General features: G+C 45.0%; 2 protein-coding genes across 4 annotated transcripts in view; both read left to right on the top strand.

The window, feature by feature from the left end:
- Nucleotides 1-14,582, top strand: part of farsa (phenylalanyl-tRNA synthetase subunit alpha) — a 29,529-nt gene extending 14,947 nt beyond the window's left edge. The window contains exons 9-13 of the mRNA XM_067973049.1: nt 707-806; nt 2,307-2,475; nt 3,496-3,573; nt 8,036-8,150; nt 13,726-14,582. Coding sequence (XP_067829150.1) covers nt 707-806; nt 2,307-2,475; nt 3,496-3,573; nt 8,036-8,150; nt 13,726-13,831 — 568 coding nt within the window. The 3' untranslated portion in view covers nt 13,832-14,582. The remainder of the gene's footprint in view (nt 1-706; nt 807-2,306; nt 2,476-3,495; nt 3,574-8,035; nt 8,151-13,725) is intronic.
- syce2 (synaptonemal complex central element protein 2) overlaps nt 13,823-25,602 on the top strand; it is a 47,600-nt gene continuing 35,820 nt past the window's right edge. For all 3 annotated transcript variants that reach the window (XM_067973054.1, XM_067973053.1, XM_067973052.1), the window contains exons 1-2: nt 13,823-13,904; nt 17,791-17,953. The gene's annotated coding sequence lies outside the window, so the exon portion shown is untranslated. The remainder of the gene's footprint in view (nt 13,905-17,790; nt 17,954-25,602) is intronic.

Raw genomic sequence — 25,602 nt, 5'->3', positions numbered from 1 at the left:
ACATTTGGATTTCTAATGTTGTCAACCAACACCACTAAAAATAGATTATCTGGTCATTAACACATTGCTGTTTGTGGGACCTTGCTATGTGCAAATTGGCTGCCGCATTTCAGAGGTACTTCATTGGCTGTAAAGCGCTTTAGGACGTCCTGAGTCCGTGAAAGAAAAAGTAAAACGCAGGTCCATCAGCATCTGTGGAGAAGACAGTTTACAATTCAGTAGCAGCCCTTTTTCGGAACTGAATGTTAACTTGTCTGTTCTTTCCACGGGTGCCGACTGACCTGTTGTGTGTTTCCAGCATTTTCTGTTTTTGTTTCAGATTTTCCAGCATCTGCGGTATTTTGCTTTCAAATTCAAGGGACAGTGCAACTCGTACACTAGATTTAACAATTCTCTAGAGAGTGCACGAATTATAATTGTATCACAGCAAGGCCTGTTAGACTTTAGACGCTGTTTATCTGCTTCTACCTCTTGCTGGTTAAAGCAGCCCCTTGTTTGGATGATACTCAGTTTGCTTTTGATGGGGATGGGGGCAGGGAAGAGAACCAGGAGGGGGAGAAGACTATTGCAAATGACAAGATCTTTTAAAAGGGGTTTCTGTTTCAAGTTGAAGAGAAGTGTGCCATGTGTAAAGTTGTGCAAAAAGTTGCACTCTTTTTAGTTCCTCGTGGCGTCAGTAATGTTTAGTGTTTGTGTACGTATTCAGATACAAATACGACTGGAAGATTGAAGAAGCGCAAAAGAATCTCTTGCGAACGCACACAACAGCTGTCAGTGCACGGATGCTGTACAAGCTTGCCCGAGAGGTGAGTGGATTTTTCCCTTCCCCTGCGAGGGAATGAATTCACAGGTGCCGCAGTCTCCAGTGCTTCATCCAAGTGACTGCTCTTCACGTGTGAGTCCTTCCCCCAGCCCTGGGTAAATGCATTGTACAGCAGTAATTGGGATGGCGAATCCTAGGCCCATTTGATTTATCCTCCTTGTCCCCAGGGCACTAAACTGTTAACATTCCTCACTGCAAACTCAGCACAGGTCAGGGATCAAGCCTAGGGTGCGTGCAGTTCAGCTACTCCCTACTTTAACCAGCTAAAGTCATCAGGACAGCACCTCCACAAGCCTTTAATATGTTGGTACGTGTGTGGATATAGCAGTCACAGGACAGAACAGCACACTATGCCTTAATCTTGGTAGTGCTCATGTCCACAAAGTATTAATGTTTCCTTACCACATGTGAAAGGGTTTTTTTTAAAGTTCTCAATGGGGATGAAAAGGTGGCTGCTCATATTAGGGAGTGACATTTATAGTTGATAAGAGTAATCATTTGGATATACCGTTTAAACTTCTTTTTTGTAGTGTTTGAGTGCAATACGTTAAAATGGGTTGCATTTTCTGAACTAAGATGACTGAATGTCACTTCCAGTAAATGGTGAGATCTGATTTTTCTTGCCTTTCTCTCCTTCCCTAACCCAACATACAAGACAAAATTGTGAGCATTGGAAGCTCACTAAGTGTTGACTGACCTTTTGGTTATTGCCCTCTAGCTACAGAGATAATACTTTCTCCAGTCAAGTGGGCAATTAGAAGGAATAGCATAATCTCCAGCAGGTGCAAAAAATAATGAAAGAGGGTCTTTGGACAATAGATACGGTCTTGATGTACCTCAAGTGTATGTTCATGTACTGGGCTGTGGAGTCTGGTGTGAGACTGCCAGACCTGAATTATACTGCCAGCTCTTGCAACGCGCCCTGCCCAAGGAGAATGGCGTCGTGTGTATAGCAGAGCTCCGCTCACTGCCTTCCGAATGCCAGTTAGGTTTTAGTGTTGAGTGATCCGATGGGGTCAGGGAACTCTTAACAAACAGTAAAAATGGAGTATTAAGCTGTCATCATATGGGGTGTAGTAGGGCACTGGAGTCACCCTGACGTAGGCATCTCGTAGCTGCGGGGTGCTGGAGTTGCTGGCTCCTGACGCGTGGATCTCTCCTAGCTGCTGGAGTAGTGGGGTACTGTGGCCTCCTACTCCCAATGTGGAGGGGTCTCTCCCAACTGCTGGTAACCCTAATGTTAACTTGCTAGGTGTACTTAGGCAGGCCTGCAAGAAGATCTGGTTAAATGGGTCTTTCTGGAGGCCAGCCGTAGCTTTGAGGGGGGCGGGAAACAAAGATACAAAATGCAAAGAAAGAGTTACAACGAGGTGCAACTTCCACAATAGACTTCACACTGTGTCCAAAGCATGTTCTCTTTTTTTCCTGTCCAGCCTACCCAATACAATAATGTTTTCTGTCATCCTCTCCCCGAACTGTACAGGAAGTGTTCACACCCGTGAAGTATTTCTCCATCGATCGAGTCTTCCGCAACGAATCGCTGGACGCCACTCACTTGGCGGAGTTTCACCAGATTGAGGGGGTGGTAGCAGATTACAATCTGACCCTGGGTGACCTGATGGGTGTTCTTCAGCAGTTCTTCATTAAACTAGGTGAGACCTTATCTCTATGGTTCTTTTCTGTTCTCTCCTGTAAGTACTGACACTTGAGCCAGGGGAAAAATCGCTCCTGCCCATATATTGTGACGTGTGTCTCTCTTTGAAAGATTTGAGGAATAATACTGTTTTTTGGAAGGTAATAAACCCATTTATAAAGAATTTATATTACGTTTAATGTATTTTTTTTTTGCTTTACCAGTTTATTTTTCTCCACTGCTGTTTCAGTGTGGAAGACCTTGTTAGGGACGAGGCTTAAGGGGAGCTGCTGGGATTGAAATGATGAAGTTGAATTTTAACATCGGTAGAAATAGTCACTAATGGATGCTTCAAGTGACCATGTTAATTCAGCTCTCATGACATCCAACTCAATAATGTCAAAATTGTGAAACTCATCTCCCTCATTCCTATAATCCACAGGCTTTTAAAACCCAAAGCTTAAAGCCACCTAATCATTGGTCCTTTAAAAAAAATAAAAAAATAATTCATGCATTCTCGGGATGTGGGCATCGCTGGCACGGTTGGGATTTATCGCACAGTTCCCTAGTCACCACGGGAAGGCTTGAACTGCTGATGGCGGTCTGATGCAACTGTGCATGGCTTGCGAGACCGCTTCAGAAGACAGTTGAGTTGACCGCATTGGTGTGGGTCTGGAGTCACATGTACTGGGTAAGGATGGCCGATTTCCTTCCCTAAAAGGCATTGGTGAGCCAGTTGGCTACGTGGTCAGTTTTTCACTAGCTTTTTATTTTCACGTTTTCTTTTAACTGAATTTAAATTTTCAACTGCTATGGTGGGATTTGAACTTGCGTTCTCTGGATTGTTGGTCCAGGCCTCTGGATTGCTAGTCCGGTAACAACCATTATGCTATGATATATCTTGTCTTCTCACTTACTGTTTCTTGGCCTCCTATTGAAAATCGAGGTTTATTAATAAAAAGTGGGCTTTTAATTTTCCCATAAAATCTTTAAAAATGTGAAGTTTTTGAGGGTCTTTTTCTGTTTTTCCTGTTGACAGGTATAACCAAACTGCGTTATAAGCCAGCCTTCAACCCTTACACTGAGCCAAGTATGGAGATCTTCAGCTATCATGAAGGTATGAGTGAAATGGGGACTAAGTGTTAAGGCTGGAGAAAGCCTGATGTGGTAGATCACAAACTGTTTGAAGTTCATGCAATGACTGGGGTGGGAATGCCTCCTCCTCCTCCTGGGGGTACTCATTTTCTTTAATAACCCTTTTATTGTCTCATCCAAGAGCCTCTATTTCAATATTATAATCCATCACTGCAATGTCTATATGCCACTTGCCCAGGTTGAATTTATATAGCTCTTTATGGCCCCTCCTTATGGCACTGATTCTTGCTGAGGTAGGGGCTTCGTGAGTGGCAGTTCCCCCATCCAGCACCTTTCTCAAGTTCTTCATGTAGAAACCTAGACTGTGTGTGCGTAAGCAGGTTGTATATCTATGGGGGGCATCACCGTGAAGGCTGATTTATCTCTCGCTCTCTTGCGCACACACACCCCCGCCCTCCCTCCCCATCCAGGAGTAGTCATTGAATGATGATCAGAAGCAGGAGCCCTTATCTCGGGAGCACAGAGGCCAAATGTAGCATCACCACTGCTGCTTCGACTAAGATCCTTGGGGTGAGGAGGCAGTGGAATGTTCTCTGTTTCATGCAGAACCATCACTAAGCACAAAATGTAAACGGTAGATTGAAAGGAAGAAAGAATTTGCATTTATATGGTGACTTAACAGGACATTTCAAAGCACTTTACAACCAATCGATTATTTTTGAAGCACTGTCACTGTTAAGTCGGCAAACATGGCAGCCATTTAATGCACAGCAAGATCCCACAAACGGTAAATGAATGAATGACCCTCCTTACTCTTCAAGTAGTGCCATGGGATTGTTTCCATTCACCTGTGCAGGCAGACGAGGCCTCTGTTCAACATCTGAAAGACAGCACCTGTAACAACGCTGCACTCCCTCAGTACTGCACGGCCAAGGTTACGTGCTCAAGTCTGTAATGGGGCTTGAGCCTACAACCTTCTGACTCGGGAGGTGAGAGCGTTACCAGATTTGCATAACCTTTTTATTTAATCCACAGCCTCCACTTTTTCAAAATAGAATTGTTTTTCAGACTGAAGGTGCAAGAGTCAAATCTGTCTATTTGTTACTTTGCTGATTGAGACAGATTCACTTTTTTTTGTGTGTAATTTGTGCCAAATGGATGAAAGGGTCTCTTCTTAATAAGCTGAATAGGGCCCGATCAAGCATAAAGCAGCTCCTGTCAAGCTAATACAGTAATTGGGCAATTAAGCTTTTACCCATCTCCATATGGTCTTTTAAATCTGTCACAAATCCCGTGCTAAAAGCAGATTGCACTTTTAATTCTCTTTAAAAACTGTGATACTTACGTCAACTTTTCAAACTGCTTTGGGTTTTTTTCCCTCCCTTTTTGAGAAATTAAAAACATTACAAACTGATGAGCAGTTGTTGAAGGTTGTTAAAGCCCCACAGCAGGACTCGAGCACAGAACCTAGGCTGGCAATCCATTGCTGTACTGTAGCGGGCCATTCTTTGGGTCAGCCGTTAAACCAAGTCTGTCTGTTCAGGTGGACCCTCAAGATTCCCTGTCACCGTTCAAGGAAGCGATGATCTGGCGGAACAGGCTTGAGGGGCTGAATGGCCTATTCCTGTTCGTATGTTCAGAAGAGCAAGGAGGTCTGCTATCCTGGGCAATGTTCCCTCTCTCAACCCAAAACTAATTAACTGGTCCTTCACCACAGTACTGTTTCTGGGATCTTGCTGTGTGCAAAATGGCTGCTGTGTTTTCCTACATAAGGCACTTCAATTCAAACTAATTAATTGTACGTGAAGCTCTTTGAGACATTTTGCAGAGATGTACTAAGTAGCGATATAAATGCAAGTCTTGTTTTTCTCTTGTTGGTAAGCTCCCCTGGTGACTCTGTTGATGTTTGCAATACTTTGTGTGGTACTGACGCGCACAGAGCCAGAAATCCTGCTTCAATCCCTATTATTTTTTGGGGTTAGCTGATCTCAGTTTGGGCGGATTCAAGGGGCGCTGCATTTGCTCTGCCCACCACCGGGCTCCAAAGAGCAAATCAGGCAGGGGTTACTATCGAGTGAGCTTGCTGTGATGAGTGTGGGGATGTCTGAGGAGGACAAGAGATGGGCCCCATAGCCGAGTAACCTGCCAACACTGTAGTCACGCACAAAGAATGAGCAGCTGGGCAAGGGCTGCTGATGCATGAGGAGCCTCACCTTAGTGTGACTCGATACCTCCAGGAGAGAAGGGGAGAGAGACGCAGGTACATTATCAAGTGAAGCTACACATGGTGTTACTGCAAAATCAGAATGCGCGATGGTGGATTTTAATTGGGGGTTTGCACATGGGATATTGCAGCAGGGGAGAAGGAAAAAAGACTGGGTGGGGGTGACTGGCTTTGAACTTGGTTATTCAGCTATTCCTTAGAGGGAGAGGCAGAAGATCCCATTCCCATGGGGCTACCTCTTGCACAGGGTTCTGTTGAAATTGCCCACTGCATCTCTGGACATTGCTGTTCCATTACTCGCTATAGTTCAGGAAGGGAGTCCTACTCTATAGTGGTTTCTAATTAAGATGGAGGGTGTGCCTGATCTTCTCTGACCTACCAGAGCATTCAGTAATAGCGGTACTTTTATATAGTGCTTTACTTCGCACACTGACATTCTTATAAGATTTTGAGGGGGCTTGTAGATGCTGAGAGATTGTTTCCCCTGGTTGGAGAGTCTAGAACTAGGGGTCATAGTCTCAAGACAAGGAGTCAGCCAATTTAGACTTAGATGAGGAGGAATTTCTTCACTCAGAGGGTTGTGAATCTTCGGAATTCTCTACGCCAGAGGGCTGTGGATGTTCAGTCCTTGAGTACATTCAACACAGATTCATAGATTTTTGGACACTAGGGGAATCAGGGGATATGGGGATCGGGCGGGAAAGTGGAGTTAAGGTCGAAGATCAACCATGATCTTATTGAATGGCGGAGCAGGCACGGGGGGCTATATGGCCTACTCCTGTTTCTTATGTTCTGACATATAGGTGGGTCTTGCTGGATCTCCCTCTGGAACTGCATGACTCTGATATGCCTCCAACTAGGAGACCCATGTTAGGATCAAGGGGGCTCTCCATAAGGAGCCCAATCACCCAATAAAGTGGGTTTAGCTCCACATTGATTCATTGGTTGGTTTTGGCTCTCTTGATGGACATCGCCCAGTAAGACTGGACCATGAGATATGTTTTGAATGTGTGAGGGTGTTGCTAATTTCCTCTGCAGTGCTTTGAGCCTACATCTGCTGCACGGTAGGAACAAGATGGTAGGAAGGGATCAGATGAAGGCCCATCTTGTGAAATAAAACCTGTGGCTCAAGGAAGTAGAAATAGAGTTGCCTGACAGTTTTGTGGAGAAGGATTTGTCGGGTGTGGTACAGACCCACACAAGCTAAGAAGGTCCCAGGTTTAATCCCAGGCCTGTGCTGAATTAGCCAATCTCGGATGTGGATGGCAGTTCGCCTCTGCACCCCTGGGCTAGGGAGGGGAAAATCAGCTACAGCTGACTGGCAATTTCTAGAGGTATAAGTAAGGGAGTGCCTTTCAAACTCTTCCATGTAGGAGACCTCTACAAATATCCTCTCCATCATACAGACTTCCAACTTCCACCTCTAAAAATGCCCCATCTCCGCTCATCTGCAGCCAAAACGTGCCTTTTAGCATCTTCAGATTCCGTTACTTCAGTGCCCTCCTGGCTGGCCTCCGAGACTCCACCTTCAACTTAACCAAAGCCCCGTTCCCATATCCTGTTGCGCTCTCCCATCACATCCGCCCTCATTGATCTACAGTGGTTCCTGGTTCCCCAACACCTCAAATTTCACAACTCTTATCTGTGTTTAAATCCCTCCATGGCCTTGCCTCATTGGTAACTCTTACCTTCCCTCCCCCTAGCCCAGGACCCCCCCACCTCCGCAAACATGCTGTTCCTGATTGGCCTCTTATGCCTTCAACTGCTTAGACTCGATGCTCTGGAATTCCCTCCTGAAACCCCGAATATTACTCGGCTTCTGTCTCCTTAAAGACCCTCCTTAAAATCCACCTCTTTGACTGAGCTTTAGGTCACCCCTCCTAATCTCTCAGCGTTTGGCTCAGCGTTCATCATGCGAAACGTGATGTGCTGTAAAATGCATGGCTTTGCCTTTCTTTAATCTACATACCCATAGCTTGGCTGACTTAAACCAGACTGTAAATCCGTTTCACGGGTTTTATTTATTGATGGGCTTCTGTACCACAGGATTTGAACAAATAGATCTAGCATGTGTGTGATGCTGTACTAAATCCCATAACTGGCTGATGAACAGGATGATTTAGGTAGTGTCCGTTTTATTTCGTCCTTACTGAATTGTTGTTGGCAACAGACACTGGAGCTTTTCAAATGCCGGAATTGGTCTCTGGTCAAAGGATCTGGAGTTGCATTTAAAGAGAAATAAATGTTCTGCTTTCTCCAGGATTGAAGAAGTGGGTGGAAGTTGGAAATTCCGGGGTTTTCCGTCCTGAAATGCTGCTCCCGATGGGTCTGCCGGAAGGAGTGACTGTGATCGCGTGGGGTCTCTCTCTTGAGCGGTAAGTGGCTGCCTGGACTGGCACAACCTAGAAGGCTGATTGGAGACCCTATTGGGAATGTGTTCACCGCCATCAGAGCACCTCCTGCACTGACTCAACAAGGTTATCCAGTGAGCCGTAGAGATTCAGAAAGAACTTGCATTTATATAGCGCGTTTCACAACCTCGGGACGTCCCAAAGCGCTTTACAGCCAACGAAGTACTTTTGCAGCGTAGTCGCTGCTGTAATGTAGGAATTAAGATGGTTCCAAATCAATTGTATCTGTGCTGAGTTGGCTGGTCTCAGCCCGGCTATTTGTAGATGTGCTTCACCAGTATAAAGTCAACCAGGTTCCTGTTCCTGATTTTTATTTGGTGACTCCTGCTGGAAAGTGCGGGTCTCTGGTGAAGACAAAGCTGTCATTCCTCCCCAGTATCGTACTGACACCTTGCTGCGTAGGTTGGCACCTGAAGAGTGGCAGAAGCATCTGTGGAACTGGTACTCCAGCATGAGTCAATGCCTTCAGGAGAGAAAGGGAGAAAATGTCCCTGGGTTAGCAAAGGGGAAAAATCGGGCAGATTGCACTCCTGATTGCTGGTCAGAGGGGAGACGAAAAAGCTCCGGGATACTTTTGAGCACCAAATGAGCTTGTGCACCAGTGTGGGATTACGTGTTCCTATGGGGCCAGGCAAACATTCTTGTGCGGTTTAAATCTTTATCAAGTGGTAATGAAAGACCCAGGGGGAGAAACAAGTTAGAACAGCTGATGGGATTTAGCAGTTTTATTTCGGTACTCAACAAAGCTGTTTGGAAACAGACACACATTAGCACTTGCAGTACAGCTGCTGGAGTCGAACCAGCTGATAGCCTTTCACACCCGTTGTGTCACCTGGCAGAGTGCTGACTGTTGTTTGCAGAAATCCAGCTGCTTAAAAATCCAATGAGTGTTCTCCTGGTGGCCCAGCTGTTTAAGGCAGTGAGTAACTGAATTGTACAGGACACGTCAGTCCCCGGTTAGCTAATCTCAACTGGGGTGGTGGTAGGGGCGCTCCAGTTAGTCTCGGCACACCCCTGGGACAGGGAGGGGACAATTGGCCTGGGTTCCTGTTCCTGATTGTGACCCCTATGGGGAAAGTGCTAGTCCTTGAATGTTCAAAGTAAACTAGTCGCAACAACAGTGTACCCCAATTTAAAAAAAAACACCTAAAGCAAGTATTTTGCCACTAGCACACATCACTGAAATGAAATGACGCAGATTAACTCTTTTGAGTACTGAATGCCTTGTGGAACTTGTACATTCGTAACTTGCCAAAAGCAACAGCCATTCATCCACCTCTGTGTAAAACGGGATTGGATGAGGTTTTCAGCATCCAATCATTGTGCACGCAGATTGTACTGCACACCTTCAGCAGCCCACTAATCCGCTTACTGAGTTGCCCTCAGCTGGATTCCACTGTGTAGCACAGGGATTAAGGGCTAGTTTATCAACTAAATCCCAGTCATTTACTGATGCATGTTTCTGAGTACAAAGCAGTCATTAAAAACCAGTCCAAGGACATGTAATCTCGTAGCGAAACTTTCAGACCGCACCCACACTCCATCCCCTGGGCAGATGAGCAGTTCCCAGGCACGCTTTGTAAACAGACTCATCTGCAGGCCACTCGTACTTTGAGTTCCTCAAATGTTTGGCACAGAACGTAACTTTTTAAAGTACACTGAAGGTAAGCGGAGCACAGCTGTAAACTGCTTTGTCCACATTTTCTGTGACAGTGGATGTGACTGCATCTAGTGGCGGTTCTGCACCCCCCCCTCCCACCTCCTCCCAATGGGAAGATTATGGAAGGTGGGGGTGGAAGAGGAGATGAATCATCCCAAGTCACTCGGACATTTCTCTCTGGGCTGAAGCCTTGCTGCATGTTGGCTAGCTCTTGGAGAGGTGTTTGGCAGAAAGGCACCATCCTCGTCATCATCATCGTCATCTTCATCTGTAAGGGTCTCGCAGTCACTAATGCCAAAGTACAAACGAGAAAGATCCCTCGGCTTGTGTTGCTCAGCAACTGGCTCAGTGGCAGCGATAGTTTTGTTTGTCCTCTCATTTGCTATAACTTGCATTTATATAGCGCCTTTCACGACCTCCGGATGTCCCAAAGCCAATGAAGTACTTTTGAAGTGTAGTCACTGTTGCAATGTAGGAAACGCTGCAGCCAATTTGTGCACAAAAAGGTTCCACAGACGGCAATGTGGTAACGACCGTATAATCTATTTTAGTGATGTCCGTTGAGGGATAAATATTGGCCAGTGTACTGGTGAGAACTCCCCAGCTCTTCTTCGAAATAGTGCAGTGGGATAGTTTACGTCCACCTGAGAGGGCACCCGAGGCCTTGGTTTAACGTCTCATCCAAAAGACGGCACCTTTGACAGTGCAGCACTCCCTCAGCACGTCACTTAATTTTCAGCCTAGATTATGTCTCTGGAGTGGAATTTGAGCCCACAACCTTCTGACTCAGAGGCGAGAGTGCTACCAACTGAGCCACAGCTGAGACCTGCATGTAAGGATATGGAAGAAAATTGAGGAAAGAAATGCTTTTTGGGAAGTTCGGTGAACAAAGTAGCGCTAAGGAACATCAAATGTGTTCACATCAGTAAGAGAGACTGTGTAGTGGGTTGGAAGTCTTGTGCAAAACAAATCTAGGTGGGATTGTGAGTTGTGAGGAGGATGCAAAGAGGCTTCAAGGCAATTTAGACAAGTTGGGTGAGTGGGCAAATACATGGCAGATGCAGTATAACGTGGACAAATGTGAAGTTACCCACTTCAGAAGGAAAAACAGAAAGGCAGAGTATTATTTAAATGGTGATAGATTGGGAAATGTTGATGTACCAAGGAACCTGGGTGTCCTTGTACACCAGTCACTGAAAGCAAACATGCAGGTGCAGCAAGCAGTTAGGAAGGCAAATGGTATGTTGGCCTTCATTGCAAGAGGATTTGAGTATAGGAGCAAGGATGTCTTACTGCAGTTATACAGGGCCTTGGTGAGACCGCATCTGGAGTATTGTGTGCAGTTTTGGTCTCCTTACCTAAGAAAGGATATACTTGCCATAGAGGGAATGCAGCGAAGGTTCACCAGACTGATTCCTGGGATGACAGGACTGTAGTATGAGGAGAGATTGGGTCGACTCGGTCTGTATTCATTCGAGTTTAGAAGAATGAGAGGGGATCTCATTGAAACGTATAAAATTCTGACACGGCTAGACAGACTGGATGCAGGCAGGGTGTTTCCCCTGGCTGGGGGGTCCAGAACGAGGGGTCACAGTCTCAGGATACTGGATTGGACATTTAGGACTGAGATGAGGAAAAATTTCTTCACTCAGAGGGTGGTGAACCAATGGAATTCTCTACCACAGAAGGCTGTGAAGGCCAAGTCACTGAATATATTTAAGGAGGAGCTAGATAGATTTCTAGATACAAAAGGCATCAAGGGGTATGGGGAAAGAGCGGGAATATGGTATTGAGATAGAGGATCAGCCATGATCATATTGAATGGTGGAACAGGCTCGACGGGCCAAATGGCCTACTCCTCCTATTTTCTGTTTCTAGGCACTCGTGCCCTCCCTCCCAGCTTTGCTCATAGACTGGCCACTTGATGGCGTACCCTGCAAGACTCTGCACCTAATTTGGTTGGGGGGTGCGGTGGGTGGGAAGAGAGGGGAGAAAGATTTAAAAACTGAAATGACGGCAAGCAAATGAATTTTGGCCCTAATCCCGCATCAGTTCGAACTTCGTGCTGTAGTGGAATCTTTTCTTTCAGGAAACTTTTTGCTCTGGCAATGACCTCCAGCTGGGCAAAGATGGGGCATCTCGAGTAACAATCCTGAGAAAATATTTTTTAATAGGTCCCCTGCATTGCTGCTCTCAGTAAGACGTCAGCAGTGCCTGTCTAGTTTTAACTAATTTACAGTTCCTGAATAGAGCTGGCGCCAAGGGGGAGGAACATTAGGAGATGGCCAAGAGTGAGAAGTACCTTGGGGACAACTTGCAGTTATTTTCAGCGGTCACTGGGCCTGCAGTCCAAGTCTAAAGAGTGTCCTCTGCACGACTCCAAGCGCATGACATCAATGGCCCTGCTATTCCATTTATAAATAGCGCAGATACATTCACCTGATTACGTTTCCTACAGGGCCAGAAACCACAGCTTTGTCCTGTAACTTTATAAGTGCTTCAAATATGAGCCAGAATCAATTATCTTCCATCACCTGATCAGGAGGATTTGCTTGGACAGTGAATTAAAGCAGTTTGACCTTAACTCCCTGTAGTCACCAGTGTTGACTGAACTCTCCCTCTCCTTCAACCAAAAATGAATGCCCAACTGAGAGGCCGGTTTCAGTTACAAGCGAAGTATTCTAAAATCAGTTCTGACGAATGGTCTTCGACCTAAAACGTTAACTCTGTTTCTTGCTCCACAGATGCTGCCTGACCTGCTGAGTCTTTTCCAACGTTTTCTGTGTTTATTTCAGATTTCCAGCATCTTTTTCTTAAAATTCTAAAATCAAATTTTGTTTTGTGCATTTTTTAAAAAAAAACAATAAGTATTCTGTCCCATCTCTTCTGGCTTTCTTGATCTCCACACCACCCCCTGACTGGTTAGGTGGGCAGGTGAGCTGTTCCCAAAGAGCCAGTCCTTAGATGCATAAATACTGCTTGGGCTGCTTTGCCGTTCAACCCCAGTCTGACACTGGTGCAAGTGTATATTTGGTTCTGCCCGGGATAACCAAAAAATGCTCCTCAACTAATGCATTTAGCAAACCAGGAAGCTGCTGGGCTCCACTCCTGGTCCACGTTAAATTAACCAGAGCGCCAATAGAGGTAATTGGCAAAAGAACCATAGAGGAGATGAGGAGAATTTTCTTTACACAGTGAGTTGTTATGATCTGGAAAGCACTGTCTGAAAGGGTGGTGGAAGCAGATTCAGTAGTAACTTTCAAAAGGGAATTGAGCAGGGGAGTGGGACTAATTGGAAAGCTGTTTCCACGAGCCGGCACAGGCACGATGGGCTGAACAGCCTACTTCTGTGCTGCAAGATTTGATATGATTCTAGAGGCATTCTGTTCTTGCACATAATGACGTTCACTGGATAGCCTTCAGCAGCACCGGACTAATTTCATTTTTCTTTATCAACACCATGCTCCCCTCCCCTGCTCAAATATATAGTTTCCATAAACACCACATGTGGATTGTGTTTAGTTTGGCAGTTTCTGGTGTATCCATCGGCTGGTAAACTCCTTGGAGTTGGTATTCACACTGAAGGATTCACAACTGTACATATGTCATTGTTGATTCACAGGTATAAATGTCATTGTGTGTTCAGCAATCTGCAGCTGACTGCAGGGTTATTTGCAGTCAAGATTTTGCATTCTGCTTTATGAAATTCCAGTCCCATTGACTGCCCCAATATCCTTTGCCTCCTCCCCCCCCCCCCCCCCTTCCACATTGCTCCCCCCCCCCCCCCACATCCCTTGCCTTCCCCAGTCTCAATCCACCAGGAAACAAAAATCTGAGATCAGTCTTAACTTTGCTGCGTTTTTATTTATTGCTTTCCAGGCCAACCATGATCAAGTACGGAATCAACAACATCCGCGAGCTGGTGGGGCACAGGGTGAACCTGCAGATGGTGTACGACAGCCCAGTCTGCCGCCTGGACTCCTAGCATTCAGGCATGGACACGGCACACAGGGACTCTTACTGAAGCGTGTGCTCTGCACTTTTTTAAGCCTGAAAAGGTTTCGCTTTATTTAATTTTGGGGATTGGGGTGGGCTGGGGGCTGGGGGAGAATAAAACAAGGTTGGGCTTGTAGTTCGGGGAATAGTTTGCTATCACTCAGAAGTGCCATTTTCTCTGCCTCCGGATCTCCTCATGTGAAATTGTGTTGCTCGTGTTACACTTGCTATTTTAAGTTGGTATTTTAAGATGTTGCTGAAACCTGGCAAGTTTACACATGGCTATGATAGCAATTTGTGAGACATCAACTTGAAATAAAAGTGGAAGCTGGAATTGTAGTGCAGGTTAATCAGAGAAAAGGTTAATGTTTTGGGTGATATCCAAACTGTTTTGATGAAGGGATTTATACACTGGAGCCATCAGTTCCTCCCTGCCTAAATAGCAGTAAATAAAACCCAGTATGAAGTAATGAAAACAAGTAGAAGGGAGTGAAGTGGTGGTTTTGGTCATTGTGCAGCCCTCCTTTATAATTAATCTAGCCCTAGGCCCCCACCCCCTCCCCCCTGCGTTTTCTTGTGTTATATCCAGTGGTATGTTGGAAGACCGTCACTGTAGCACATACCTCATTGTCACATGCTAAATGTCTTGGTTCCTGAGGAGTATGTTTATAATGATAGTCTTGTTTCAGAAAATTAAATGGGAACTGTAAACCTAAAGCAATAAATGGAGCAAAACTGAAGTGTGTTCTATGGTGTTTCTCACCTCGGCCAACCACAGCATCCCTTGTTTTTTTTAAAAAAAAGGTCAAAATCTACATTTGAATGATGGAATCAGTCACGGTTAGTCTTCTGCTGACTCTCAAAGCCGCTCGAGGGCTGTAATATTCACGGGGAGATTATTGTAGGTATCCCAGGCATATCAGAAATCTGATCATTTATTTGGGGAGATGGGGCAAGACTGAAGGAAACCTTGCATAAAGCCTTGAGTGGCCATTCATGTGCAAACCTAGACAATGCTGGCAGACTGTCCCACCGTGAAGTTGAACCTGATATTATGCACATGCATATCACCCATGCCCACCCTTTCCAGAAGGGGTCAATCCCTACTCGACAAGCTCAGGGTTGCTGAAGTCGATTATAGCATCCTGATGTCATCTTGGCTGAGATCAGCGAACTTGATGTAAACCAGGGATCGATCTAGTCTGGAAATACTCAGAACTGTATCTGACGAAAGGTTCTGAAACATTAACTCTGTTTCTCCCTCCACAGATACTGCCTGATCTGCTGAGTATTTCCAGCATTTTCTGTTTTTATTTCAGATTTCCAGCATCTGCAGTATTTTGCGTTTGATCAGTCTAGCCTGTGTGGCTCAGGACCACACTTAAGCCATTGGGGTGCTCACCAAATCAGTGATATTAATGTGCCGACTTTTGACATGAGATTTCTGCAGCTAAATGCATACATGACCAGTCTCGTGCATTTACCATGGGTTATCTAATTCAACCAAGCCATGCCCTCACGCTGATCCACCAATTCTCAAACAGTTGCTAATGTTTGACATGCTGTGGATGCTCGGTCGCCTCCTCTGTGGGGAGGAATTGCTACCCCGGCCCTTATTTCCAGGGTACCCTGGAGGGCAGGATCAAAGGCATGGTGCAGGTGGCTTGGGATTACCAAAGAGAATTGTCTAGCTTTCACGTGTCCCTACATCGGAGCTGAAAGCAGCCAACTTGCCATCTGCAGGCCCACCTCCGATTGACACAGCTTCTGAAATCTATACCTTCCCGGTGGTTGGGACAATCATCCATCCGTCCCAGCTGGTGAGACAGCGCACTGCAGGAAGAGGGAGTACAGTTGCACTCCACTCAGAATTACGTTGGCTGGCTGAAATCAAGGATTTCTGATGATTCCACACTAGACAATTTCACACTTGGGACTGTTCAAGACTGGGTATCTATGTAAATGTTTATTTTCTTTATAAAATATTGAATATATACAGACTGTGTAAATATTGCAGAGCAAGAATACTTAATAATGGACATCTCTGGGAATGAGAGCAAGTGTATCTCAGAAGCTGTCCCTCGGATGCCCATACTTAATTGCAACAGTTGGGAAGGGCGACACACGGTGAGTAGGAATTCGCAGGATGTTGCGAATTAACTAGACCCATCCAAGTTAATGAGAGGTTTCAGCAGTCTTTAAGTACAGCTTCCCTTTACCAGCAAAAGTCGTTTTAACCCCGTCACAAATCATCACCCTTTTTCATGCAATGCTGAGTGCTGCCCTCTTGGCATTTGAGTTCTGTCGAGGCGCGCCGATACTGCCCGCACTCCGTGGAAACTGCTCAAATTTCAAACACAAACCCGAACGTTCGCATTAAGAAAACTGAGTTTGCCAGTAGTTCAGGTGTTCACCAGGGGCGTGCAAGTGTTAAGGGAAGTGCAGAGAAAAGCAGCAAGAAATGATTCCAAGTGCAAGGGGGATGGGTTGAGGGGAAAGGTTAATGCTAATCTCTACAGCCTAGAGTGAAGACAATCAAAGGGGACCCTTGCTGAAATATATAAAATATTCAAAGACTCTAATAAGATAAATCCTGAATATTACTTTTAAATAAGGCCGAACATTAGAACCAATGGTCTTAAGTATAAACTAGTGAAAAATAAATTTAGACAGAACTTCTTTATACAAATAAAGGGTGATAAACATCTGGAATAGTCTGACCGGCAGGGAAGTAAAGACACACACTGTGAGGACATTCAGAACACAGTCTGGCGGAGTTAGAATACCATAAGGCTGAGTTTCGGAGGGTTAATTTGTCTGATTACACTCCTGTGGAGGCGCCTTGGGACATCTTGACTATGTTAATGGACCTATATAAATGTACATTGTTGTTGAGTGGCCTTTCCTTGCCTTTGACTTCTGGTCATTGTATTCACAGAGTAAAGTTTGGCCAATACACTTATCAAAAGTTAAATGTATAATGTTAGTCACTTCTTGCCTTTTATAATGTGTATATATAGATCTATATATTTATGCATATTTAATTTTGGTTTCTGCTAGATCAGGAAATGCGTTAAGGATTTTTATTTTTGCTGGAGTGAAAATGTCAAGTAAATTTGACCGATTGTTGGCAAATTATCAGTGACAATAAAACCGTTCATTGGTGATGGCAGTTGATGCCATTGCAGTAAGTTTGTTTGGTATTACTGGTGGGATGAGACCTTTGCTGTTCGTCTCCCCTTTGGTGAATCCATCCCAGTTTTCCTGTTATCTGAAGTCACGTCTCCTGCGGTAGATGCAGAGTCTCCTCTTCTGGGATTTGGACTTCCTCCTGATACTGGAGAGGGTACGAGGGTGTTTCAGGTGTGATGCACTTCAGGTTATTCCCAGTCTCCATTTCCTGCTGCCTCGGACCAAATATGCAATCTTTTGGGGGACAAAACATATTTTAATGAACACAACTTGAAGCGGGTGTGTATTCTACCAAATTATCACCTTAAGAATCATAGAACGATACAGCACAGAAGGAGGCCATTCAGCCCATCGTGCCTATGCTGGCTCTTAGAAAGAACTATCCAATTAGTCCCATTCCCCTGCTCTTTCCCGTAGCCCTGCAAATTTTTCCCCATCAAGTATTTATTCAGTTCCCTTTTGAAAGTTATTATTGAATCAGTTTTCATGCAGTGCATTCCAGATCATAACAACTCGCTGCGTTAAAAAAAAATTCCTAATCTCCCCCTCTGGCTTTTTTGCCAATTACCTTATATCTGTGTCCTCTAGTTACTAACAGTGGAAACATTTTCTCCCTATTTACTCTATCAAAACCCTTCATAATTTTGAACACCTGTATTAAATCTCCCCTTAACCTTCTCTGCTCCAAGGAGAACAATCCCAGGTTCTCCAGTCTCTCCACGTAACTGAAGTCCCTCATCCCTTGTACCGTTCTAGTAAATCTCTGCTGCCAATGGTGCAAGAAATCGTTCCACCAACACCTTCTCAGGGCAACTAGGGATGGAGAATCAATGCAGCCTTTGCCAGCGTCACCCACATCCCAAGAATAAATTTTGTTCAATGAATTGATGGGATCTTCTTGAGTCACAGATGGCCCAGGGTGAGTGAACATGTGATAATTAAAGTTCTGATGACGTTAATTACAGCATATAGTTCTTTTTGAAATCTGAAGATTGAGTTACATTTTGTTTAAGATAGCCAAATCTCAGAAATAGCGTATCAAATTAACATAAATCACAGTTACTGTAGAAACCATTTTGCTCCTGTGTGGCCATTAGGTGCGAGGGTTTTAGAAGATTAAAAGTAATTAATTGTAGCTGATCTCCCGTGGCGTTGCTCACAGTGAGTCACTAAGACAGCAACGCCCTATAACATTGTACCATGTGACACATGCATTATTCTGCTGCTGAGGTGGAGCTGTGTGTAATTGGGGTGTCCCTTTAAGCCCGCATCGTCCAATTAATGTAGATAGGCACATCCTGAGGTCAATTAGAGGCTAACTGCTCTTGGTTCTGAGCAATGCCATGAGAGATCGGCAAATGTGTATGTGTTTGTATATGTAGGTAATCTTGACTCACTGTGCTCCTGTGCAGTGCAAACAACACATTTGCATAGCAAACGTCTTTTTTATTAAACGTAACAGCAAATAATAACAGACTCTTAACAGTGAGGTGATTTAAGCCGTCACTTCTATGAAACAGACCGTGACCTGGGAAGCTTTTAATTTAATTGAACGTGGAGCAAGCACAGGCTGCCCAGCCCCTTGATAACATGCTGCTGGCTGTTCATAGCAGCAACTTAACAGGGTGGGACTGAATAATCCTGCTCTGTAAATCACCCCTTTAAAGAAATGACTCCCTCCCCGGATTGATGGGTAAAAGCACTTCCTCGTGTGTTTCTGTGTTTATAGGGACTGGAAGGGCCCCGAGTTCGATCCCTGGGCTGTGCAGAGTTAGCTGGCCTCTGCTGAAACGGTGGTAGGTATAGTACCATTGGTCACAGCGTCCTTATGCTAGGGAAGTGGATTGTGTTCGAGTTAAGACTGCGAGTTAGAACAGGAACCCGGCTCAAGTGTGATGGTCCTCATGGTCAAATAACCTGCTGACATTTAAAGAATGGGCACTTGCTTGAGGCTAGCCCCTCTGCAACTGTACCTCAGCAAGAGTCAAGCCCTCATGAGAGAGGGAGACAATTGGGACAAACTGTTGAAGTGCTATTGCCTATTGACTGTGTCCCTAGTTACAAAACACCAACTGCAAGTAGCATTTGCATCTTGCTTAAGCAGGCATCCTTAACCTATTGCTTTCGCTGCCTTTTACTCCCGAAGTGTCTCCCTGCTCTTAACTCCTGACAAGTCCCATCTTCATGTATTATTTGTCGTCCAAAGAATTGTGGGCTGTTCAAACGGCACCTCAATAGAGATGTCTTGACACCATGAGAAATCTAGCGCAGAGGGAGGAAGCTGAATTAACATCAGTCACAGATAAAGTTGTTAACTCAGGGGTTTACTGACCACATCAGGGTGCAAATCGGGAAGCCCCAGTTGACTAGGCTGATCAGACTACAAAGCAGATTTGGTTTAGAGCAAGGAAATCAAACTCTTACATGCTGGATTACAAAGTTAAGTACTTGGATTTTTATAGCTCCTTGTCATGTCAACACAATGAATTTTGTTTTGAAGTGTGTTAACTGTTCTTTTGTAGGCAAACACGGCAGTGCGTACCACAAATAGTAATTAAATAAATGGCAGGTTAATCTGTGGTTTTGGTGGTGTTGGCTGAGGGAGGGTTGTTGGCCAGGACACCACAAGAACTCCTTGCTCCTCTTCAATCAGTGCCACGAGACCTTTAAGGTCCACCTGAACAGGCAGATGGGACCTCAGTTTAACGCCTCGTCCAACACTTCTGACAATGCAGCAGACCCTAAGTTCTGGAGTGTCAGCCTAGATTATTACAGAGTACATGGAGGAGAGAGACGGGAAGAGTTAGAGACTGACTATCACTCTTTGACTTCAATCCCCTCGTTGAGTTTAGGAGATTCAACACTTAATATTCAATTAAAAGACTCTATGATATAAACTGCTGAGACAAACTTACAAAGGAAATTCAGTTTCACCATTAGTCACTTTGACTCTCTTCCCACCCCCCACCCCCCAATAATAACTTAAGTTCCAAGTGTAAAGAACATTTCACCCACCCAATCTTAACGATAATGGTTGATCTGAACTCACCTGCAAAGTCGTGTGCAAGATCTTTAATGAAATGCCCCACAATGACGTAAGCCACTGCTACCACCACCAGGGCAGCCATGAGCAGGTAGAGCACGGCCTTGGGTAAAGGGATCAGCTCTCGTTGAGAGGGTTTATAGCCGTTGTAGAGCACATCACTGGAGGAGAGCGAGTACTGAAACGCATGACCCAGTGCGTCTGTGAAGTTGGTGGCATTGCCCGTCTGCACAGTCGACTCTTGGTCCATGGCTGAAGATCCTTCGAGACGCCAATTGAATGTTTTAAAAAAAGGTCACCGGTATTAAGTTTTAGCTGCAGCAAGTGGGATGTGGGAAGATAGTGATCCCAGACCCTGATGACAGGGGTGCCGTTTAACAAGATGAGGATTTATGTGCGGCTTGCTTGAATCCCTTTTCACTTCATACTATAGAACAATTAAAAAGTAAAGTCCTCCGCCTGGGCATGTTCAGATACTGGGTAACCAAGTCTCCTCAAATGCTCAAGTAAGTGCTCTGCGTAGTCTGCTGTTCAGGAACATTCATCTGACTGTTTTTTTGGTCAGACATAGTGATAACTGGCTGTCCTCAGATAACTTGAGCTGATTCCTTCCCTGGCTCCCAGTGAAAGAGATTTAAAAGCTCAGGAGCTTATTAATGCTCGCTGAGGCTGCGTGTAGCTCTGCTGAGGTTTCTATTGGCTGTATACCAGCAAATCACATTGATCAGGGGTGGTTCCTTTATCCTTTGGATCGTTTGGAAGAGGGAGGGTGAAGAGATAAAGACAAATAGAAAGGGAGAGAAGGAAAAAAAAATAAATGATAGAGAATTAGAAAGAAAGAAAGCAAAGAACAAAATAGAAAGATGAAAAATTGAACAGAAAATGATGGGTTTAGGGGAGAGGGAAAAAAGAATTGGGTGTGAAAAGAAATAGAAAACAAGTGAGAGTGAGAAAGAGAGAAAACAGGACAAGAAATAGAAAAAAGAGACAGGCAGAAAGGGGAAAGTAAGAACAAAATAATCAGTAGAAAGAAGCTAAATAAACAAATGAAAGGTAAGTAAATGAAAACAGAAATTTATCTGAAATAAGAAACGTGTTGATTCCTCTATCCTTCTCCAGATTCTCTCCTGAGGTACTGACTCATGACCCGTCTGCAACACCTGCCCTGTGGTAGCTCCAAGTCTCCTTTCGTCATGTGTGAGCCCTGATGGAGAGTATTGTTGGGTTGTTTGACCATGGAGGGGAAGACGGCGGGGGCGGGAGGTGGGGGGGGCATAACAACCATTACCCGATCCTTACCTAATGTCCACACCCCTGAACCTTCCAGTCGTGGTCACTGGATGATGATGAAGACTGGGAGTGAGCCTTTACTATCCCAGGGGCTGTCATGTTTCTACCACTGCTCTGACTGAGAGCAACTAATGGCACAGGCAGGGATTTATCTGGGGATATTCCTGATCTGTGTAGCTCAGTCCCACTCTATATGGTGAATTGAGCCATTTACCCCCACAGGGTGGTTTCTTACTAGAGGGAGCTCACCCAATGTTTAACAAAATAATAAAAATCCTCTACATTAAGCAAATCTAGTCAAATTGGAATGCAGTTCAAAGTCCCATTGATAGACAGATACTCTTTACGAACCACCTCAATCACTCAAGAGGTTAATGGAACATGTGTAAGGAATCTTACAACACCAGGCTATAGTCCAACAAATTTATTTTAAAATCACAAGCTTTCGGAGATTATCCCCTTCGTCAGGTGAATGAGTGAAAAGGTTCTCAAATCGCATATCTTATACTAGGCTGGGACAGCATCACACCAATCAAAAGGTGTCGTTGTTGTTCAAACAGGCCAGTCACGGAGAACAGCACGTCCCAGTACACTGGATATACATTGTGTCAATTACACAGACAGACAGAAAGAAACCCAAATGGCAGAGAGAGAGAGAGAATATTAAAAACATAACTTTTTTTTCCCTTTTTGCTGGTGGGGTTACGTGTAGCGTGACATGAACCCAAGATCCCGGTTGAGGCCGTCCTCATGGGTGCGGAACCTGGCTATCAACTTCTGCTCGACGATTTTGCGTTGTCGTGTGTCTCGAAGGCCGCCTTGGAGAACGCTTACCCGAAGATCGGTGGCTGAATGTCCTTGACTGCTCAAGTGTTCCCCGACTGGGAGGGAACCCTCCTGTCTGGCGATTGTTGCGCGGTGTCCGTTCATCCGTTGTCACAGTGTCTGCATAGTCTCGCCAATGTACCATGCTCCGGGGCATCCTTTCCTGCAACATTAATGGAACATGGCAGGGCTCCCAGCTCCCAATCTGTTTTCTTCCGTTAAAACGTATCATATCAAAACGAGGCATTAAACATCAAAAACTAAAAGCAACCTTAAACTAGCTGCAAGTGTCAGCTTGACTCGATAGGCAGTGCTTTTGCCCCTGATGCAGAGGGTTGCGGGTTCCAAGCCTCACTCCAGTGTGGAGGGAGTGCTACATTGTTGGAGGTGCCGTCTTTCAGATGAGATGTTAAACCGAGGCTTTGTTATGCTGTGGTTTCGCTGATGTCCTGGGCAACATTTATCATTCAACCAACAAACCAAAACGGATTTACTGAACATGCATCTCATTGCTGTTTGTGGTCATTACTGCATACAAATTGGCCACTATTTAACAGTGTCAGCACTTTAAACATAATTCATTGGTTGTAAAGGACTTTGGGGTGTGATCAAGTGCTGTATAAATGCAAGTTCCTTCTTAAGTTAAAGAAACTTTGCAATTCTGGTACTGCTTTGTTACATAATAAATATACCATCTGTCTCTTAGCTCATTATTATTCAGTTAATTTGTTCTGAAAACCGCCATCTGTCCAGATCACGTGATATCTCCAGAATATAATCCAGGCTGACACTCCAGTGCAGTAATGAGGGAGTGCTGCACTGTCAGAGATGCCATCTGTCGGAGGAGACGCTAATCCGAGGCCCCTGTCTGCCCTCTCAGGTGGACGTATAAAGATCCCATGGCACTATTTTGAAGAAGAGCATCGGGGTCCTGCCTGCTGTCCTGGCCCAATATTTATCCCTCAACCAACATCACTAAAACAGATAATTTAGTCATTATCACATTGCTGTTTGTGGGACCTTGCTGTGAGCAATTTGGCTGCGTATTTCCTACATTACAACAGTGACTACACTTCAAAAAGTATTTCATTGACTGTAAGGAGTTTGGGACATCCTGAGTTTGTGAAATAAATAAATATAAATGCAAGTCTTTTCAGAATGTTGACATCCACTTGGAGAGCTGACCCAGTGGTATGGTAACTGCCCCTGGGTTGAGAACATTTTCTGTTGTGTATACAGCAATCCCCATGGTAACTGTGAACTCTGCTAATTTGCTACTGATAACCTGTTAGATTGAGGATTCTGAAACTGAGAGAAGAAAAAAAAACATTCATTTATATAGAACATTATGACATCCTCAGGACGTCCCAAAGTGCTTCACAGTGAATGAATTATTTTTGACGTGTTGTAATGCAGGAAAATGTGGCTTCCAGTTTGTACACAGCAAGGTCCCACAAACAGTAAATGAGATAAATGAACAGTTGAGTCTGTTTTAGTGTTGGTTGAGAGAGGAATGTTGGCCAGGTGCCAGGAGAACTCCCTGCTGTTCTTTGAATAGTGCCATGGTATCTTTGACATCCAGTTGAACAGGCAGACAAGTGCTGAGTTTAACGTCTCTCTTGAAAGATGGTACCTCTGACAATGCAGCTCTTCCCCAGCGCAGCACTGAAGTACCAGCCTAGCTTATGTGCTCAGGTACTGGAGTGGGACTCGAGGTGGGACTGATACCAACTGAGGTTGTGAAAGGCGCAATCTAAATGCAGGTTCTTTGTCTCAGCGTGAGTCAGTATCTAACTGAGGCTTTACCTTAACTGCTTGTCCTGGGTGACCACTGCAGCTTCACAAAGCAGGGAAGGGACATGCCGAACGAGAGCATCTCAAGTGATCCATCGGTGGCACAGGCACTGCCTGTTCCAGCACTGTGCGAAGAATGGTTGCTGATGAGGTTGCCATGGTGATGGGCTCGCATGCCAATGTGCAGTTCCCACCCTGAGAAGCGCTGTCACTCAGGCGAAAACAAGTGCAGAGAGTGAGGAGTCAGTGTGTGAAATGAAGAAACATAAGAAACAGGAGCAGGTGTAGGCACTACGGCCCCTCGAGCCTGCTCCACCATTCAATCAGATCATGGCTGATCTTCGACCTCAACTCCACTTTTCCTGCCCGATCCCCATATCCCTTGATTCCCCTAGAGTCCAGAAATCTGTCGATCTCAGCCTTGAATATATTCAATGACTCAGCATCCACAGCCCTCTGAGGTAGAGAAGTGAGACTGAAATCAGTGCCAGAGAATCCCTGAGGTAATGAGGCCCTGTGAAATTTATTAAATGCTTAGCGGTGGGTGACTAAGCGATGTTTTTTTTTAAAACTAGTGACAGCCTGAGATAAATAAGAAGCTTTTCCAGCCCTAGTTTTCTTCCCTCTTCTCATGCTGGGGCACGTTCTTCAGGTATAGACGGCCTGCCAGCTATTTGTAGTGTGTGAGGGTACAATTTTAACCTAACCCGCCCGGCATGAACTCAGCCTTCTCTTTTCTAGGGAAAAGAGCCCCAGCCTGCTCAGTCTTTCCTGATAGTTGTAACCTCTTAGTTCTGGTATCATTCTTGTAAATCTTTTTTTGCACCTTCTCCAGTGCCTCGATATCCCTTTTGTAATATGGAGTCCAGAAGAATTTGAAGTTGTTTACTGAGAAGCGCAATGGCCAAACAGAGTGTATTATAAGTAGGAACATCTCAAAAGGGCCAATCGAGAACAAATATCATGAAGGAGGTCTGGGTGGCGCAGTGCGTTAACACATTATACTTTCAAAGGGAAGACTTGGCTCAGCTCAGACTGATGGAATCAAAGCTGATAATGAGTTTGAGACAGTCTCAGCCCAGCTCCCATGGCATGGTGTCCAGCTCAGGACAGCCCACAAATTGTCCACAGCATGGAGGCCATGGAATTTTGTGAGGTTGGGGCTGAGGCACATGGTTTGGCAAGAGTAAAGGGAACTTCTAACCGTGCTGTACCTAACTTGGGAGTTCTTGATGCTGGAACTGCGTACCAAAAGTGGAAACATATACTATTCCCTTGGTATCCCTCACCCAATTTTAATCGCTCCACCATTGGCGGCCGTACCTTCAGCTGCCTAGGCCCTAAGCTCTGGAATTCCCTCCCCAAACCTCTCCGCCTCTCCACCTCGCTCCCCTCCTTTAAGACGCTCCTTAAAACCCATCTCTTTGACCAAGCTTTTGGTCACCCGCCCTAATATCTCCTTATGTGGCTCGGTGTCAAATTGTGTTTGATAACGCTGCCTTATGTGTTTTACTATGTTAAAGGTACTATATAAATGCATCATTGTTGTTGAGTACAACATATACAGGAGAGGAAGGCCAGTCAGCCATACTAGCTCATCTATCGAGACAGGAAAG

This window comes from Heptranchias perlo, chromosome 37 (assembly GCF_035084215.1).
Source record: "Heptranchias perlo isolate sHepPer1 chromosome 37, sHepPer1.hap1, whole genome shotgun sequence".
NCBI classification, from domain to species: Eukaryota; Metazoa; Chordata; class Chondrichthyes; order Hexanchiformes; family Hexanchidae; genus Heptranchias; species Heptranchias perlo.
The sequence above is the reverse complement of the archived record's forward strand: the minus strand, read 5'-3'. Positions and strand labels throughout refer to the sequence as shown.